This window comes from Lontra canadensis, unplaced genomic scaffold (genome assembly GCF_010015895.1).
Source record: "Lontra canadensis isolate GAN:19392208 unplaced genomic scaffold, GSC_riverotter_1.0 scaffold75, whole genome shotgun sequence".
NCBI classification, from domain to species: Eukaryota; Metazoa; Chordata; class Mammalia; order Carnivora; family Mustelidae; genus Lontra; species Lontra canadensis.
Window position 1 is genome coordinate 10,390,736 of NW_022631069.1, and position 19,129 is coordinate 10,409,864.

General features: G+C 36.4%; 1 protein-coding gene across 3 annotated transcripts in view; it reads right to left on the reverse strand.

The window, feature by feature from the left end:
• STXBP3 (syntaxin binding protein 3) overlaps positions 1 to 19,129 on the reverse strand; it is a 59,082-nt gene that overhangs the window by 36,366 nt on the left and 3,587 nt on the right. For all 3 annotated transcript variants that reach the window (XM_032881586.1, XM_032881588.1, XM_032881587.1), the window contains exons 2-4: positions 5,329 to 5,378; positions 4,637 to 4,718; positions 410 to 486 (exon numbers count right to left, since the gene is read on the reverse strand). In XM_032881586.1, coding sequence (XP_032737477.1) covers positions 410 to 486; positions 4,637 to 4,718; positions 5,329 to 5,378 — 209 coding nt within the window. The remainder of the gene's footprint in view (positions 1 to 409; positions 487 to 4,636; positions 4,719 to 5,328; positions 5,379 to 19,129) is intronic.

Genomic DNA, 19,129 nt, shown 5'->3' on the forward strand with positions numbered 1-19,129 from the left:
ATACATACATGTGTGCATATGTATAAATAAATGTATGCCATAGAGAGGTCACGAAGATAAAGGAGTAATCCAAGATTATTTCTTTTATGTACATTTCTGTCATCCCAAAAAATATGACTGCACAGGAACATCGCTGAGTAACAAATTACTCAAAGAAACTCTACTGTTTTATACAATTAAATTCTGCTTTCATATATGGGGGGAGGGGAGAGAATTCTTTCACTTATATATATATTATCATTGAGAAGAGTGCAAATGAAACAATTTTCTAACACAGAAAAACTTTTCCTAAGCAAACTAGTTTATGGCACTATTTTTCTAATAAAGAATGTTTCATTTGAATTTTCTATGAGAAAATGAGGTCAATGGTAAATGATGAACATAACTTTTAAAGATTCAAAATACTCACCTTTGATGTTGGAGAGATAAAATAAAGAGCTTTCATTTGTCTGACAGGTTCTCGATTCTTATAAATATTCTCTACAACTAATAAAAAAAAGCAATTTTATAAAACCAAACACTGGAAATAATTTTAAAATAAGCTTTACTTCTTATTTATAATAGGGAAACACATTTACATATACTGGGTTTAACATTTTCTTTGCCTCCATCTGATAAATCAAAAAATCCCCAAAATGTAGGGATGCCTGAGTGACTCAGTCAGTTAGGCGTCCAACTTTTGATTTTGGCTCAGGTCATGATCTCAGGGTCTGGGGATTGAGCCCCACATAAGGCTCCATGCTCAGCACAGAGTCTACTTGTCCCTCTCCCTTCCGCTCTGCCACTTGTACCTTCTCTCTCTCTAAAATAAAAAAAGAAACAAAATCTTAAAAAAAAGTACCAAAATGTACCTTCCCTAAAACGAAACTCTGGTCTAAGTGCTCATCATGAGAAAAAAAAGATAAAGCAGCTATTTCATAGTTAGGTCTACCAGCATAAGCAAGCAACATGCCATGAAGCAAGCAAGAAAAATACAGTAAAAATTAAAATATGTATTCTTTTTTAAAAATATTTTACTATAATAGCAATATGATACCAGATATTAGGTTAAGCACTTAACATGAATTATCTGTTAAACCTTATAGTAAGTTTTATATAACAAACCTATAAGTTAAGTATTTTACAAACGAGGAAACTGAGGCTTGAATTGTTAAATAACTTGTCGAAGTTACACAGCTAGAAAGTAGAACAGGTAAGATTCCAACCCAGATCTGTTTGACTCCAGAATCCAAGTTTTAACTACTAATATTCTTCAAATAAACTCCTAATTAACTTATTCTTTTAAAACTATGCAATACTGATAAAGTATTTTTAATAATGAAATATCAAAATTTACTCAATTATAGTTTTATTATTGAAATTAAGAGGTTCATAAAATTAACTTATGTGAAACGAAGAAAATTTAAAACTAGTAAACTCAAAATTGTCAAATTAACTGTTAAAGCTATATTAAAAAAATAACAAACAAAAAACTGAAGTATCATTCCACAAATCAAGAGAACCATCTTTTAAGACTAAAGCTGTCAAGAGTCCCGGAAAGAATTAAAAAGATTAAACTTGGGGCACCTGGGTGGCTAAGCCAGTTGAGCATCCAACTCTTGATTTTGCCTTAGGTCATGATCTCAGGGTTATGGGATCAAGCCCTGTGTGGTGCTCCGTGCTCAGTGGGGGGTATGCTTGAGACTCTCTCTCCCTCTGCCACCTCCAACTTGTATGCAAGCACACTTTCTCTAAATAAAATAAATAAATAGGTACGCCTGGGTGCCTTAGTCTGTTAAACGTCTGCCTTTGGCTCAGGTCATGATCCCACGGTCTTGGGATGGAGTCCCGAAATAGGTTCCCTGCTCAGCGGGAAGTCTGCTTCTCCCTCTGCCTGCTGCTCACCCTGCTTGTGCTCTCTCTCTGACGAAGAAAGAAAGAAAGAAAGAAAGGAAGGAAGGAAGGAAGGAAGGAAGGAAGGAAGGAAGATAGATAGATAGATTACTCTGACAGGGAGATTACTCTGATAGGGAGGCTACTGTTGGGACTTCTCTGGTAAATTTGATGATTCATCTTTTTCCTCCCTACATTTATACTAGTAAAGTATAGGTTTATCATAGCTTCTATTAGGATGTCAAATAAGGTTTCCAAGGGTATATTTAGTTTTACCTCCAATCCCAACAATTGTAATTTCAACTTTAAAAGATTAAGGTTAGCTGGGCACCTGGGTAGCTCAGTGGGTTAAGCCTCTGCCTTTGGCTCAGGCCAGGGTCCTGGGATCAAGCCCCGAATCGGGCTCTCTGCTCAGCAGGGAGCCTGCTTCCCCCTCTCCCTCTGCCTGCCTCTCTACTTGTGATCGGTCTCTCTGTTAAATAAATAAATTAAAAATCTTAAAAAGAAAAAAAAAAAGATTAAGGTTGGGGTGCCTGGGTGGCACAGTCAGTTAAGCAACCAACTCTTGGTTTCAGCTCAGGTAGTGAACTTGGGGTCGTGAGATCAGGCCCTGAAACTGGTTTCACATTGAGTCTGCTTCAGATTCTCCCTCTCTTTCCCTCTGTCCCTCCTGCTTGTGCTCTTTCTCTCTCTCAAATAAATAAATTTTAAAAGAAAAAAAGAGATCAAGGTTAAATCTTACAAACTTTTTATTGCTTAACCCTCAAAATGAAGTGTCTTACAGTCACCTTATGCTACATATATTATGTTTGGTGAGTAATGTACATGTTAAAATGTGAAAATACTACGATATGATTTAGAAAAGACTTTGAAAATACTCTTAAATATCTGGTTATTAATAGCACAAAGTGCCACTTCTTTAATTCCTGGAAAATGGATATCTATTAAGAGATTTTTTAAAAAGATTTTTAGAATTATTCCTATAATAGTAACAAAGGAATAATCTAACTCCCAGTCTATTTTTTAAAAGGATTCTACTTAGCTTTACTCTTCATTGACGTAGCATCCTACATTCATTTTTTTCTCATCAATTTTTTAAAACTTCTAAGACACTACTGAATATTTTAACAAAATGACCTGAATGATGACAGAAAGTATGATCACTGAACCTGCAATGCGAAGTCTAACTGAGGGAATCTCAATTTGAGAGCCCATGTGGGACTCAAAAGGACTGTGCAAGTTCAAGTTGGTAGATATTATGATGATTAAACCAGAGCAAACTGAAATGACAGCAGAGGATATAAGGAAGCAATGTGCTCCATGATAAACAGTCCTTATGAAATGCTTCTCAAAAAAAAAAAAAAAAAAAAAAAAGCTTTCTGTAGTCAAATTATTAGAAAACTGAGTACTACACCTAAACCCAGGGGAATCCACATACCTGACAGCATATTAAAAAAACCTCTGGAAAGTCCCAAACTTACTTGGCAACAGAATCTTTTCCTTGAAGAGTATCTATGAACACTGAACATACAGTAAGAACAATGGTCTAGAAAAATTCAATAAAACCTTACAGTGCAAAACTGTTCTGTAGCTTCACAGCTTTTATTCACATTAACAAATGCTTCTCACTCTAGTTGCAAATCAGAATGACCTCTGGAAACTTAAAAAACTTCATGGCTTAATCAATAATACATTTGTCCAACAGTAGAAAAATCAAGGCTTTTATCTTCTAATTTCTAGTTGAGAGCTTTTTCCACTGAGAAGACCATAAATACCATAAAGACAAATATATATTACAAATTATATATTACAAATATATAATTACTAATAAAATATTATATGTTAAAGATGACATATAAATATCAAAATAAACATAAAAACTTTGAGATAATCCTCCTGTTGTACACAATGCTCAGGTTTTCTTGAAAATACTGGTGTAGGGGCACGTGGGTGGCTCAGTGGGTTAAGCCTCAGCCTTCAGCTCAGGTCATGATCTCAGGGTCCTGGGATCCAGCCCCGTATCGGGCTCTCTGCTCAGTGGGGAGCCTGCTTCCCCTCTCTTTGCCTGCCTCTCTGCCTACCTGTGATCTCTCTCTGTCAAATAAATAAATAAAATTTAAAATAAAAAAAAAAGAAAGAAAGAAAATACTGGTATACATTTGAACCTCACAAGTAGCAGTGACAGAGGGTACACATTCTACATTAAATTCCAAAATATAAAATAATTATATTTGACTTTTTAAAAAATTTTATTTGAGAGTGAGAGCTAGAGAGAGCGAGCACATACAGAGGGGAGAGGGAGAAACAGACTTCCTGCTGGGCAGGGAACCCGACACAGGGCTCGATCCCAGAACCCTGGGATCATGACCTGAGCTAAAGGCAAATACTTAATGAACTGAGCCACCCAGGCACCCCTATATTAAACTTTGAGCCTCAGTTTCTTCATTACCAGTGAGGGTATTTAAAATCTCTTTAAAGGGTTGTCATGGATCATACAAAACCATTATCAAATATATAAGAGTTAAAAATTTCAGTAACAAACTCAACAAGTCAACTGACTTAGTTTTGGTCAGGGGCACTGAATTATAATCTCAGCTGAAGAAAACTTCCAAGGGTTATTCTGAAGATCCACAGAGAAAAGAATGTCCAGTGAATAAAACATAACCCCCTCAGAAACACAATGACTAAATAAAATTTATTAATACTTCAAACTTCCCCAATCACAATAAAAAAAGTTTTGATGATGAGTATTGGTAACACTTACCAGTTATACCCTCTGCTAGAAGATCTGTCATTTTGCAACATGATGCCAAAAGCTTAGTGGTAAAGTCATCTAAAAGCATGATCTTAAAATGAATATAAATTAAGAAAGTATAAGGACTTGATTGCCAAGAATTCACAAAACAAAGAATTTAATACATTAAACCCACTCAAATATAGACCTTATATTACATAAAATGAAAATATTAGGACAGTAGGCAAAATTATCTCAACTCACCTTTTAACTTGTATGACCTGGAGATTTATTTTCTCAATATACATACATATAATATCATAATAAGTAAGCAAATAGAAACATTTCCATTTTGAAGAAGAGAACTTGTTTTATTTATTTTTGATAACTTGTTCATTTTAAATTTATCTTGTGTTTAACATCAAATTTTCTTCAAATTATAAAATTCCACTTCTGGAATAATAAATGTTCCAGGTGCTATTCTAATCATTTGCCATGGATTAATTCATTAATCTTTACAACCACACCATGAGGTAATACTATCCCTATTTTATAAACATGGAACAGAGAGATCAAGTAATTTATCCAAGAAGTCACAGCTATCAAGTGGTGAAGCTGGGATCTGAACGCAATCAGTACAGTTCCAGACTACACTGTTACAGAAGTATAATAAGGACAGTATATTGATGTCCTCAATTAAAGGGCAAAATATGCAAATTTACCTTCCATTCGCCTTCTTTCTTGCAGTCATCAAACACTGTTGCTTTTATCTCTGCCAAAAAAAAAAAATTTATGAATCTTAATCAACGGCTAGAAAAATAGTAATAGAGTAACTACTCAAAAACAACTATATCAAAATCATTGGGAAAGTATCCAATTGAAAATCTGTTAACCTACATAAAAAGTATAGATACTTGTTAAATTCTAAGTAAAAATTCAGTTATTATTAATACCTAACATTTATAAATTTATTTTTAGAGAGACAGCACGCATTCATACCCAACTGGGGGAGGGGCAGAGGAAAAGAGAACCTCAAGCAGACTCCCTCCTCACTCCCCCATGCCTGAGTGGGGGAACCCAACTGGGGACTCCATCCCATGACATTCAGATCAGACCTAAGCCAAAATAAAGATTGGGACACTCACTGACTGAGCCACCCCGGTGCCCCCTACTTATATTTAAACTGTAACATGTTTTTAAACTTTTGAGAATAAAAGTATTATGAAAGGGTGTCTGGGTCGCTTAGTTGGTTAAGCGACTGCCTTCAGCTCAAGTCACAATCCTTGAGTCCCAGGACCGTGTCCCACATTGGGCTCCCTGCTCGGCAGGGAGTCTGCTTCTCCTGCTGACCTCCCTCCTCTCACTCTCTCTCTCAAATAAATAAATAAAATCTTAAAAGAATAGTATTATGGGGGCGCCTGGGTGGCTCAGCGGGTTAAAGCCTCTGCCTTTGGCTCAGGTCATGATCCCGGGGTCCTGGGATCGAGTCCCGCATCGGGCTCTCTGCTCAGCAGGGAGCCTGCTTCCCTTCCTCTCTCTCTGCCTTCCTCTCTGCCTACTTGTGATCTCTATCTGTCAAATAAATAAATAAAATCTTTAAAAAAAAAAAGAATAGTATTATGAAAGGTTAATATACTTAAGAATATATTTCAGTATGTAAATATATCTCGAAAATATTTCTGAAACTATTAACTGATTTGCTTTCTCCTATTCTACTTAAATCCCAAGTAAATAAGATGAAAACAAAACTCATAGGAAAATCCCATTGCTAAATTATATCTGACAATTGAAACTAGTTACTTTTCTTCCTGGTTTACTGCATTACAATTTTCAACAATTTATATTATAGCACTAGATACAAATATTCAGTCTTCATTTATAATCAATAAATATTTACATGTTCCTTTCAATGATATTCAAAATCTAAGTATATTTTTTAAATTAGTTCACTGATTTACAAAAATTTTTTTCTTATATATTAAATAATACATAGGCAATTCATACAAATATCTATTGTTCACTTCATAATAAGCAATTCCCCACATTTAATGTTTCGTTAATTTTCAATTTTTTTTTTAAAGATTTTATTTATTTATTTGAGAGACAGTGAATGAGAGATAGCATGAGAGGGGAGGTCAGAGGGAGAAACTTGTGGAGTTGAGAGCTCAATGCGGGACTCAATCCCGGGACTCCCGGATCATGACCTTAGCCAAAGGCAGTTCCTTAACCAACTGAGTCACCCAGGTGCCAATTTTCAATTCTGAAAATAATAAGTGGTATGTAATAAATAAAATAGAATTAAAATATAAATTATAGTAACTTCTAATTTCACTAATTCCTGGTATGAGATGTTTATATAATTCATTTGAACTTTTCTAATTTCTATTTAAGTTAATGCTTGTAGAAATATACCATCAATTTTTGGCATCACATTAAAAAATGAAATATTCAAGCAGGGTGTATTTAATAAGGATTTACTAATGCTCATCATAAGAAGTGTGATCTGGAAGGTTTTACTGTAATTGGGAAGGCTTGAAAGTGTTAAGAAATACTAGTTAAGGTGCTTAGATATGTTTGCTAGGAAGATTATAATAATAAGTGAGAATAATGGCAAAAGCCTAGAATGTTGAATGCTAGTTTAAGCCTAAAGCACTGATTTCCTCTACTCTATAGGCAGAGATGAGGATTTTCTCAGGCAGAGTTCAGACACTAAAATATTATGCTACTTCCCTTTCTTTATAAGCTTGCTTTATTTCTATATACCTTAAGTTGAAAATCAAAGAAACAAATGCTCATGGAATTTATGATAGAGCAGATTGAAGAGTTCCCTTGGAAGAACTCATCTCATTATAATCTTTAGAACCTTAGAAACCACACTGTTTCTATACTGCAACTAGTTACATATCACTATTGAGTACTTAAAATTTGGCTAGCCCCTGAACTGGGATGTCCTAGAAGTATAAAACACACAACAGATTTCAAAGACGTAGTACAAAAAAAGAAATGGGGGGCGCCTGGGTGGCTCGGTGGGTTGGGCCTCTGCCTTCGGCTCAGGTCATGGTCTCATGGTCTCAGGGTCCTGGGATCGAGCCCTGCGTCGGGCTCTCTGCTCGGCGGGGAGCCTGCTTCTCCTTCTCTCTCTGCCTGCCTGTGATCTCTGTCAAATAAATAAATAATAATTTAAAAAAAATGGAAAATATCATTAATTTTTAAATTTTTACATGTTTAAATGATAATATTTTAGAAATTTATTATTAAAATACTCTTTATCAATTTCTCTACTTTTCTTTAATGTGGTTATTAGAAACTTTAAATTATTTATGTGGCTTGCCTTCTATTTCTACTGGATAGTGCTGCCTTGGAATCCAAAGATACCTAGATAGTGTCAGCATCTTAAAAATAAACAATAAAGAAATAACTAGCTTTGTGGACTAGAAATTAGGGTCATCCATGAAAAGTGATAGGATCACAGGTAAGGTATGTTTGGAAGGACATCAAAGGAAATCATATCAACTAACATTTACAGAACTAAGAAGGTATTTCCTCTAAATACTAATGAAAATTATATGACCTTACATACGTTCCTCTAGCACCCCAAATATGGATATATTGCAAAGATTCAATTCCTTCAGTCGGCTTACTCTACTCTCTTCCTCAGAAACCTTATTAATTCTTAAAAGTTTCATCTATCACACCCACCCTTCACTTTTTTCCCAACATTATTGAGATGTAACTGACATAAAACACAACTTTAAGATACACAATGTGTTGACTTGATACATATATACTGTAATATAATTACAACTGTAATGTTACATAACATCTCCAACACCTCACATAATTACCATCCTTTTAGTTATTTTGGGAGGTGAGAACATTTAAGATCTATCTACCTTAGCAACTTTCAAGTATATAGTACAATGTTGTTCTCTATAATCATACTACTGTGCATTACATCCCCAGAACTTACTCATCTTCTCACTGTAAGTTTGTACTCTTTGACCAAGTTCTCCCCATATCCCGTAACCCCAGCAGTCCTTCTATTTTCTACAAATCTTATATCTTACCCTTCATATCTTATATCTTATCCTTCAATTATGCAGTGTAGGTTTAAGCTCCTATATGCCTCAAACTGAAATTATAGTTCCCTAAAAACTTCTCTATTGCTAAGACTTCTCCATTTCTAAGAGGTTTCATTGGCATTTTCTTAGTCATAGTCTTTGGATATTTCCTCCATTCCCCCATGTCCAATAAAAAGGCAGTGCTGATTGTTTTTTCTGGCAACTGCCACTATCCCAACATTGCCTTGATTCTCATCATCTCTCACTGAACTACTGCAATAGTCTCCTACTTGGATTTCCTGCTTTCTACCTCCAACCCCTTTGCCAGTTCAATCCATTTTTTCCACACTGCTGTCAGTTATCTTCTTGAAGCACAGTTTTCTGTTTACATCAAAGCCCCCCTCGAAATTCTCTCAAGCGCTCACTCCTGCCTACAGAATAAAATTTAGATTTTACTATTCAACATCCTCTAGCAAGTGGCCTCTGACTACTCTCTAAGTTGATTTTCCACCAGTCCAAATGCTACCTGAGTAACAACTTATTAATGCCAACCACCCTGCTTTGCTCATTCTTTCTCCTAAACGTAAAAGGAGATATATTTAAATATAATACCAAAGAGGAAATGAAAACTTTGAAGGGAAAAATGAGACTAGAGCTAATTTAGTGTGCATCAGCAATGTGGATATTGTACAGCTATCTTAAATCACAGAGAAACTATTAATAAACCTGGTGACAACACAAAAGAAACTGGTTTGTCCAGAAAATAGGAAATCATCTATGAATAACAGTTTTTAAGGAAACCAAAAAGCCTAGCAATGTATAATTCATACAGGAAGTAAGAGGGGAAAAATACCAGTACTAAAGACAATCTCAACATGGACCTGGAAAAGGCACCCTTCCCTCTTTATCTGTTCTTATCTAAATCCAGATCTCAAATTCAGCTCCTTTTTCTGTGATTTATACCTGTATATCTCCACCTGCTCACTAGATACCGCAACTTTTCACTTAACACTGTGTTCTGAACCTAAACTGCTTTTTCCCTCCAAAACTGTTCCTTCTCTTTCCCATTACCAATAAACAGCATCATCTGCGGCCTAGTCTCCCAGACCTGAATCCTAGTCTAAGATGACTCTCCCCCAGCTTAAATCCTATTTATTCTATCTCCAGAATCTCTCTCATACTCTCCATCTGTTTTCTATCTCCTTTGCCACATTTGGCCTTCTTTCTTGGACCAACACTGTAACAGTGCCAGTCTCTTTGCCTCCCACTCCAATTTATCATCCTGCTCTAACATCTATGAGGGTTTTTCTCTAATAATCAGATTATTACAAAAATGGAATCAACATATATCCATTACTCTGTCACTTGCTTTCATTAAATATACGTTATAGATACCCTTTATACAGAATATAAACACACAGATACAAATACTTCTTTTTGATAGCTACATTACATTCCTTACTACAGGCACACCATAATTTATTCAACTATTCTCCTATATGACAGGTAGTCATCCTGGTTCATTTTTGCCACTATAATGTTGCAATGAAGATCTTTATACATATATCTTTTTTTTTTTTAAGACTTTATTTATTTGAGGGCATGTCAGTTGATTAAGCATCTGCCTTTAGCTCAGGTCATGATTTTAGGGTCCTGGGACTGACTCCCACATTGGGCTCCCTGCTTGGTAGGGAGTCTGCTTCTCCCTCTATCCCTACCCCTGCTATGTACTCCTTCTCTCTCTTCTCTCATGTTCTCTCTCAAATAAATAAAATCTTAAAAAAAAAAAAAAAGACTTTATTTGGGAGAGAGAGAGAAGGCAGAGAGAGTACATGTACTAGAGGGGGGAGGGGCACAGGGACAAGGACACTCCCCAGTGAGCACAGAGTCCATCTCCCACAACTCTGAGATTATGACCCGAGCCAAAGTCAGATGCTTAACCAAAGGAACCACCCAGGTACCCCATACATACATCTTTATTTACCATTATTTTTATTTCTGAAGGGACTGTTGGCATCAAAAGATACGTCTCTTATTTTACTATATGTTGCCATATGCTTTCTCAAAAGTTTTTAACCATTCACATTCCCACCAGCAAGCTTCCCAATTACAGCATGATTATCAGTCTGATGGGTCAAAGAAAGAAACTGGTCTTGATTTGCATTTCCACTAAAAACAATCAATTCAATGTCCCAAACTTCAAATCACCTGTTTACATCCTTTATTGCTCTATTGAGTCATTATCTTTTCCTTATCAATTTGCAGATACTCTATATATTAACCCTTTCTTCCTACGCATGGTATTTTCTTCTAATCTATAGTTTAGCTGGTGTCTTCTACCATATAGGGATTTACAATTTTTCCTTAAGTTTTTTTTTTTTAATGGGATGTGGGTTACCAGATAAGTTTTTTTTTTTAAGATTTTATTTATTATTTGACAGAGATCACAAGTAGGCAGAGAGGCAGGCAGAGAGAAAGGAGGAAGCAGGCTCCTGCTGAGCAGAGAGCCTGATGCAGGGCTCTATCCCAGGACCCCGGATCATGACCTGAGCTGAAGGCAGAAGCTTTAACCCACTGAGCCACTCAGGTGCCCCGATAGTTTGTTGTTGTTTTTTTTTTTAATCTAACTCATGATAGCCTATATTTTCTCCACATTTTGCTGTTTTACATTTTATACTTTAGATCTTTAATACATATTCATTTTAACTTGCTAACGTTGGACTAAAATCATGCCTAAGTAAATAAACAAGGAGCAAAGAATCATGGTAAGCAGATGTCAGAGAAAAATGCCTTAAGACACAAATGATTTGTAAAATGTCATTAAATAATGAAAACCTAATATTAAATATTTATGACCTAAACAAAACAATATAAAAGAAAAACTATGGGATAAGAGAAAACTATGAGGAATCCAAGTGGACAGGACGGTTGGGTGGCTCAGTTAGTTAAATGTCTGTCTGCCGGGGCGCCTGGGTGGCTCAGTGGGTTAGGTCTCTGCCTTCGGCTCAGGTCGTGGTCTCGGGGTCCTGGGATCGAGCCCCGCGTCGGGCTCTCTGCTCAGCAGGGAGCCTGCTTCCCCCCTCTCTCTGCCTGCCTCCCCTCTGCCTACTTGTGATTTCTCTCTCTGTCAAATAAATAAATAAAATCATAAAAAAAAAAAATGTCTGTCTGCCTTTGGCTCAGGTCATGATCCTGGGTCCAGGATAGAGTCCACATGGGGCTCCCTGCTCAGTGGGAAGCCTGCTTCTCCCTCTACCTATTGCTCCCCCTGCTTGTGTGCACATTCTCTTTCTCTATCTCTCTCTGACAAATAAATAAATAAATCTTTTTATTTATTTTTTTATTTTTTGGACAGGGAGTAAGACACAGCAAGAGAGGGAACACAAGCAGGGGGAGTGGAGAGGGAGAAGCAGGTTTCCCACCAGGCAGGGAGCCCGATACAGAGCTCGATCCCAGATCATGACCTGAGCCAAAGGCAGATGCTTAATGACTGAGCCACCCAGGCACCCCAAAAAAATAAATCTTAAAAACAAACCAAAAAAAAGGAATGCAAACGGAAATAAAGAAAATATAACAAAGTGAAGATCTAAAAAATGAAATCATAAAGAATTTAAGCTGAAAAATCTTAAAGAACATGTAGTCCAAACTCTTCATTCTTTAAGCTCTGAAAGTTAAATATAATCTGGAATGAAAATCAAGTTTCCCAACTCTTCGTCCAATGAGAAGAAATAATAAACCAGTCTTTTATAAGTAATGCATAATGACAATGTGTTTGAAAAATCAAAGAGTCAAAAACAAACTTGTGGGACCATAAAGAAATGCACATTCTCAAAAACTTTTATACATGTTACTAATTCCCAATTAGGATTCCAACAGATTCTGCTGAACTGTGGCCCAAGTTATTTAGTGAATAGGTAAGAATCTTTTTTTTTTTTTTTTTAAAGTAGGCTCCAGGCCCAGTATGGAGCCGAACACAGGGCTTAAACTCAAGTCCCTCAGATGAAGACCTGAGTGAGCTGAGTTCAAGAGTCAGATGCTTAACTGACTGAGCCACCTGGGCATCTCAGGTAAGAATCTTTATAAAGGTAAATCCAGAAGCCCGGGGCAGGAACAAATGCAATACTCATTATTAGTCAGTTGAATGAACAGACTAAACTGCACATGGGAAAAACCAATTAGGGCTTAAGGCACACTGTTTAAAAATTGTATGAAAGTAATACTCAAAGGATCTGTCCAACAAGAAGATCTAACAATTGTAAATATCTATGCCCCTAACGTGGGAGCAGCCAACTATATAAACCAATTAATAACAAAATCAAAGAAACACATCGACAATAATACAATAATAGTAGGGGACTTTAACACTCCCCTCACTGAAATGGACAGATCATCCAAGCAAAAGATCAACAAGGAAATAAAGGCCTTAAATGACACACTGGACCAGATGGACATCACAGATATATTCAGAACATTTCATCCCAAAGCAACAGAATACACATTCTTCTCTAGTGCACATGGAACATTCTCCAGAATAGATCACATCCTTGGTTCTAAATCAGGTCTCAACCGGTATCAAAAGATTCGGATCATTCCCTGCATATTTTCAGACCACAATGCTCTGAAGCTAGAACTCAATCGCAAGAGGAAATTTGGAAAGAACCCAAATATATGGCGACTAAACAGCATCCTTCTAAAGAATGAATGGGTCAACCAGGAAATTAAAGAAGAATTGAAAAAATTCATGGAAAGAAATGATAATGAAAATACAACAGTTCAAAATCTGTGGGACACAACAAAGGCAGTCCTGAGAGGAAAATATATAGTGGTACAAGCCTTTCTCAAGAAACAAGAAAGGTCTCAGGTACACAACCTAACCCTACACCTAAAGAAGCTGGAGAAAGAACAAGAAAGAAACCCTAAACCCAGCAGGAGAAGAGAAATCATTAAGATCAGAGCAGAAATCAATGAAAAAACAATAGAACAAATCAACGAAACTAGGAGCTGGTTCTTTGAAAGAATTAATAAGATTGATAAGCCCCTGGCCAGACTTATCAAAAAGAAAAGAGAAAGGACCCAAATAAATAAAATCATGAATGAAAGAGGAGAGATCACAACTAACACCAAAGAAATACAGACAATTATAAGAACATATTATGAGCAACTCTATGCCAACAAATTTGACAATCTGGAAGAAATGGATGCATTCCTAGAGACATATAAACTACCACAACTCAACCAGGAAGAAATAGAAAGCCTGAACAGTCCCATAACCAGTAAGGAGATTGAAACAGTCATCAAAAATCTCCAAACAAACAAAAGCCCAGGGCCAGATGGCTTCCCGGGGGAATTCTACCAAACATTTAAAGAAGAACTAATTCCTATTCTCCTGAGACTGTTCCAAAAAATAGAAATGGAAGGAAAACTTCCAAACTCATTTTATGAGGCCAGCATCACCTTGATCCCCAAACCAGACAAGGATCCCATCAAAAAAGAGAACTACAGACCAATATACTTGATGAACACAGATGCAAAAATTCTCACCAAAATACTAGCCAATAGGATTCAACAGTACATTAAAAGGATTATTCACGGGGCGCCTGGGTGGCTCAGTGGGTTAAGCCGCTGCCTTCGGCTCAGGTCATGATCTCGGGGTCCTGGGATCGAGTCCCGCATCGGGCTCTCTGCTCAGCAGGGAGCCTGCTTCCCTCTCTCTCTCTCTGCCTGCCTCTCTGTCTACTGTGATCTCTCTCTGTCAAATAAATAAATAAAATCTTAAAAAAAAAAAAAAAAGGATTATTCACCACGACCAAGTAGGATTTACTCCAGGGCTGCAAGGTTGGTTCAACATCCGCAAATCAATCAATGTGATAAAACACATTAATAAAAGAAAGAACAGGAACCATATGATACTCTCAATAGATGCTGAAAAAGCATTTGACAAAGTACAGCATCCCTTCCTGATCAAAACTCTTCAAAGTGTAGGGATAGAGGGCACATACCTCAATATTATCAAAGCCATCTATGAAAAACCCATCGCAAATATCATTCTCAATGGAGAAAAACTGAAAGCTTTTCCGCTAAGGTCAGGAACACGGCAGGGATGTCCGTTATCACCACTGCTATTCAACATAGTCCTAGAAGTCCTAGCCTCAGCAATCAGACAACAAAAAGAAATTAAAGGCATCCAAATCGGCAAAGAAGAAGTCAAACTATCACTCTTCGCAGATGATATGATACTATATGTGGAAAACCCAAAAGACTCCACTCCAAAACTGCTAGAACTTGTACAGGAATTCAGTAAAGTGTCAGGATATAAAATCAATGCACAGAAATCAGTTGCATTTCTCTACACCAACAACAAGACAGAAGAAAGAGAAATTAAGGAGTCCATCCCATTTACAATTGCACCCAAAACTATAAGATACCTAGGAATAAACCTAACCAAAGAGACTAAGAATCTATACACAGAAAACTATAAAGTACTCATGAAAGAAATTGAGGAAGACACAAAGAAATGGAAAAATGTTCCATGCTCCTGGATTGGAAGAATAAATATTGTGAAAATGTCTATGCTACCTAAAGCAATCTACACATTTAATGCAATTCCTATCAAAGTACCATCCATTTTTTTCAAAGAAATGGAACAAATAATCCTAAAATTTATATGGAACCAGAAAAGACCTCGAATAGCCAAAGGAATATTGAAAAAGAAAGCCAAAGTTGGTGGCATCACAATTCCGGACTTCAAGCTCTATTACAAAGCTGTCATCATCAAGACAGCATGGTACTGGCACAAACACAGACACATAGATCAATGGAACAGAATAGAGAGCCCAGAAATAGACCCTCAACTCTATGGTCAACTAATCTTCGACAAAGCAGGAAAGAATGTCCAATGGAAAAAAGACAGCCTCTTCAATAAATGGTGTTGGGAAAATTGGACAGCCACATGCAGAAAAATGAAATTGGATCATTTCCTTACACCACACACGAAAATAGACTCAAAATGGATGAAGGACCTCAATGTGAGAAAGGAATCCATCGAAATCCTTGAGGAGAACACAGGCAGCAACCTCTTTGACCTCAGCCGCAGCAACATCTTCCTAGGAACATCGCCAAAGGCAAGGGAAGCAAGGGCAAAAATGAACTATTGGGATTTTATCAAGATCAAAAGCTTTTGCACAGCAAAGGAAACAGTTCACAAAACCAAAAGACAACTGACAGAATGGGAGAAGATATTTGCAAACGACATATCAGATAAAGGGCTAGTGTCCAGAATCTATAAAGAACTTAGCAAGCTCAACACCCAAAGAACAAATAATCCAATCAAGAAATGGGCAGAAGACATGAACAGACATTTCTGCAAAGAAGACATCCAGATGGCCAACAGACACATGAAAAAGTGCTCCATATCACTCGGCATCAAGGAAATACAAATCAAAACCACAATGAGATACCACCTCACACCAGTCAGAATGGCTAAAATTAACAAGTCCGGAAATGACAAATGCTGGTGAGGATGCGGAGAAAGGGGAACCCTCCTACACTGTTGGTGGGAATGCAAGCTGGTTCAACCACTCTGGAAAACAGCATGGAGGTTCCTCAAAATGTTGAAAATAGAACTACCCTATGACCCAGCAATTGCACTGCTGGGTATTTACCCTAAAGATACAAACGGAGTGATCCGAAGGGGCACGTGCACCTGAATGTTTATAGCAGCAATGTCTACAATAGCCAAACTATGGAAAGAACCTAGATGTCCATCAACAGACGAATGGATACAGAAGATGTGGTATATATATACAATGGAATACTATGCAGCCATCAAAAGAAATGAAATCTTGCCATTTGCGACAACGTGGATGGAACTAGAGGGTATCATGCTTAGCGAAATAAGTCAATTGGAGAAAGACAACTATCATATGATCTCCCTGATATGAGGGAGAGGAGATGCAACATGGGGGGTTAATAGGGTAGAAGAGTAAATGAAACAAGTTGGGATTGGGAGGGAGACAAACCATAAGTGACTCTTAATCTCACAAAACAAACTGAGGGTTGCTGGGGGGAGGGGGGTTGGGGGGGTGGGGTTATGGACATTGGGTAGGGTATGTGCTATGGTGAGTGCTGTGAAGTGTGTAAACCTGGAGATTCACAGACCTGTACCCCTGGGGGAAAAAAAAAATATATGTTTATAAAAAATAAAATTAAAAAAAAAAAGAAATAAAATGAAAAAAATATATTGAAATAAAAAAAATTATCTATATAAAAAAATGAGCCAGAATAGTGGGAACAAATTAAAAATAAAAGTTGTCCTATGGAAAAAAAAAATTGTATGAAAGTAGAATATATGAAAACTGAGGACTACTTTAAGACCAACTAAATGTATACAAAGGCAACTATTAAAGCACTAATATTTCTAGGCAGGGACTTAGTAAATTCTGTATTTCTGTAAAGAAAATACTTAACAATGTAAGGTCTAGAGGGTTTCTCTCTTAAACATAAAGGTGTGAAGATAAAAAGCTACTGTTAGAAAATTATTTAATGATAATACAAGTCAGAATAGTAAAGTAGTTATTCTGGAGAAGAGGGTAGGATTTGGACTGGGAAGAGTTATGGGGTACTTGGAAGCATTTTGTATCTTGATCTGGGTGGCAGTTACATGGATAAAAATCCATTCAGCTGTCAATTTAGCATTAGCACGCTTAACTATATGCTTAATGAAATCTTAGTTATTTCCCTTCAAAACAGAAACAAGAAAACTTCCTTTCAGCATTGTTCCAACAGAATCTCAAAAATGCTAGACACTGATTTTTTTTTTTTTTTTTTTTGCTAATGACTGATATCTGAAAGAGGAAAAAAAAAACCTTCCTTTTTAATGATTCCTCACTGCCTAATGTCTAAACTATTTAGCTCCAACCTACCTTTTGGTCTTCATCACCCTATTACTTGCAATAAATACTCCATATTCAAAAGGAATTGTTGCCTCTCCCATAAAAACTATACTTTTCGTATTGGGCCCTGGCTCAGATTTCCCTCTGTCTGGCAAAATCCTACCACATTTCAATTGCCCTTCCTCTCTGGAGTCCTCCTTGATCCACTTCCAGAAGGGCAATGATTCCTTTTTTTTCTGTTCATGAAACATTTTGCATTGCTAATACAGCACATGCTACTTGTATCATCACCTCCCATTGAACTGTGAATTCCAGGAAGCCAAGATATATATGCACTTAAGATAGTGTGCAGCATAGATACTCAATACTGATTTTAAAAAATACATGACTGTGCAAATATCCAAAAATTAAAATAAAATTTTGCTCGACAAGTTAAAATGACCAGAATGAAAAAATACATAAAACAAAAATAATTGATTAAAGCAAAAATATATTTTATATGTGATTATATTTGAATGGAAACTTTGTAGAAGAATTTGTAAGAAACGTAAGAGTGGTTGTATCTGGAGAGGGAGGCTGGGACAATCTTCTGCTACCAAAATTGTTTTGCCACATCAAGGTATTTAGACACTTAAAAATGTTAATAGCAAAGATTATGAAAGAGCATGGAAAATGCCATGTTGATGTTAGGTACTTAAAAAAATGAATCACACCTGGTGATTCACAGACCTGTACCCCTGGGGCTAATAATACATTATATGTTAATAAAAAAAATTAAAAATTAAAAAAAATGAGTCACATTTTTTAATATAAGGACTAAAAAAAGGAAAATGTGAAAAAGGGGAAAAGCTTATGATTAAACATATAAAAGACTGCCTTAAATACATTCTGATTACTTTTATCTGTAATTTTTCTAGAGCAACTTTCTCTTAACATTTCCTATAAAACATGTGCTAAGAATCACAGACATCAGACTACTACTTACAGACAAGAAAAAAAGACTGCAATGAGGAAAAAAAAAAGCCACAGGTGGCTTGAGCTTGCTTTGTTTTGTTGCTTTATTTTTTAAATTGATTCATCAAATTTTTATTTAAAACCTTTCATCAGTGATTTTTTTTTTTTTTGCTAGTGCTTTCCTATAGCAAAAAGTGGCAATTGAGCAATACCAACCACTAGAAACTTACGCTGATTTTAGGTATGGAAATTAGTTTTGCAAATAAATATAGCCTTTGCACTCAAAATAGTAAAGCTTTTTTTAAAAAAGTGTTCTTAAGGGGCACCTGGGTGGCTCAGTGGATTAAGCCTCTGCCTTCAGCTCAGGTCATTATCTCAGGGTCCTAGGATCGAGCCCTGAGTCAAGCGCTACATCTGCAGAGCAGAGAGCCCGATTCCCCTTCTCTCTCTCTGCCTACTTGTGATCTCTCTCTCGTGTCAAATAAATAAATAAAATCTAAAAAAAAAAAAAAAAAGAAGAAGAATTCCATCAGAAAGGATGAATACCCAACTTTTGTAGCAACATGGACGGGACTGGAAGAGATTATGCTGAGTGAAATAAGTCAAGCAGAGAGAGT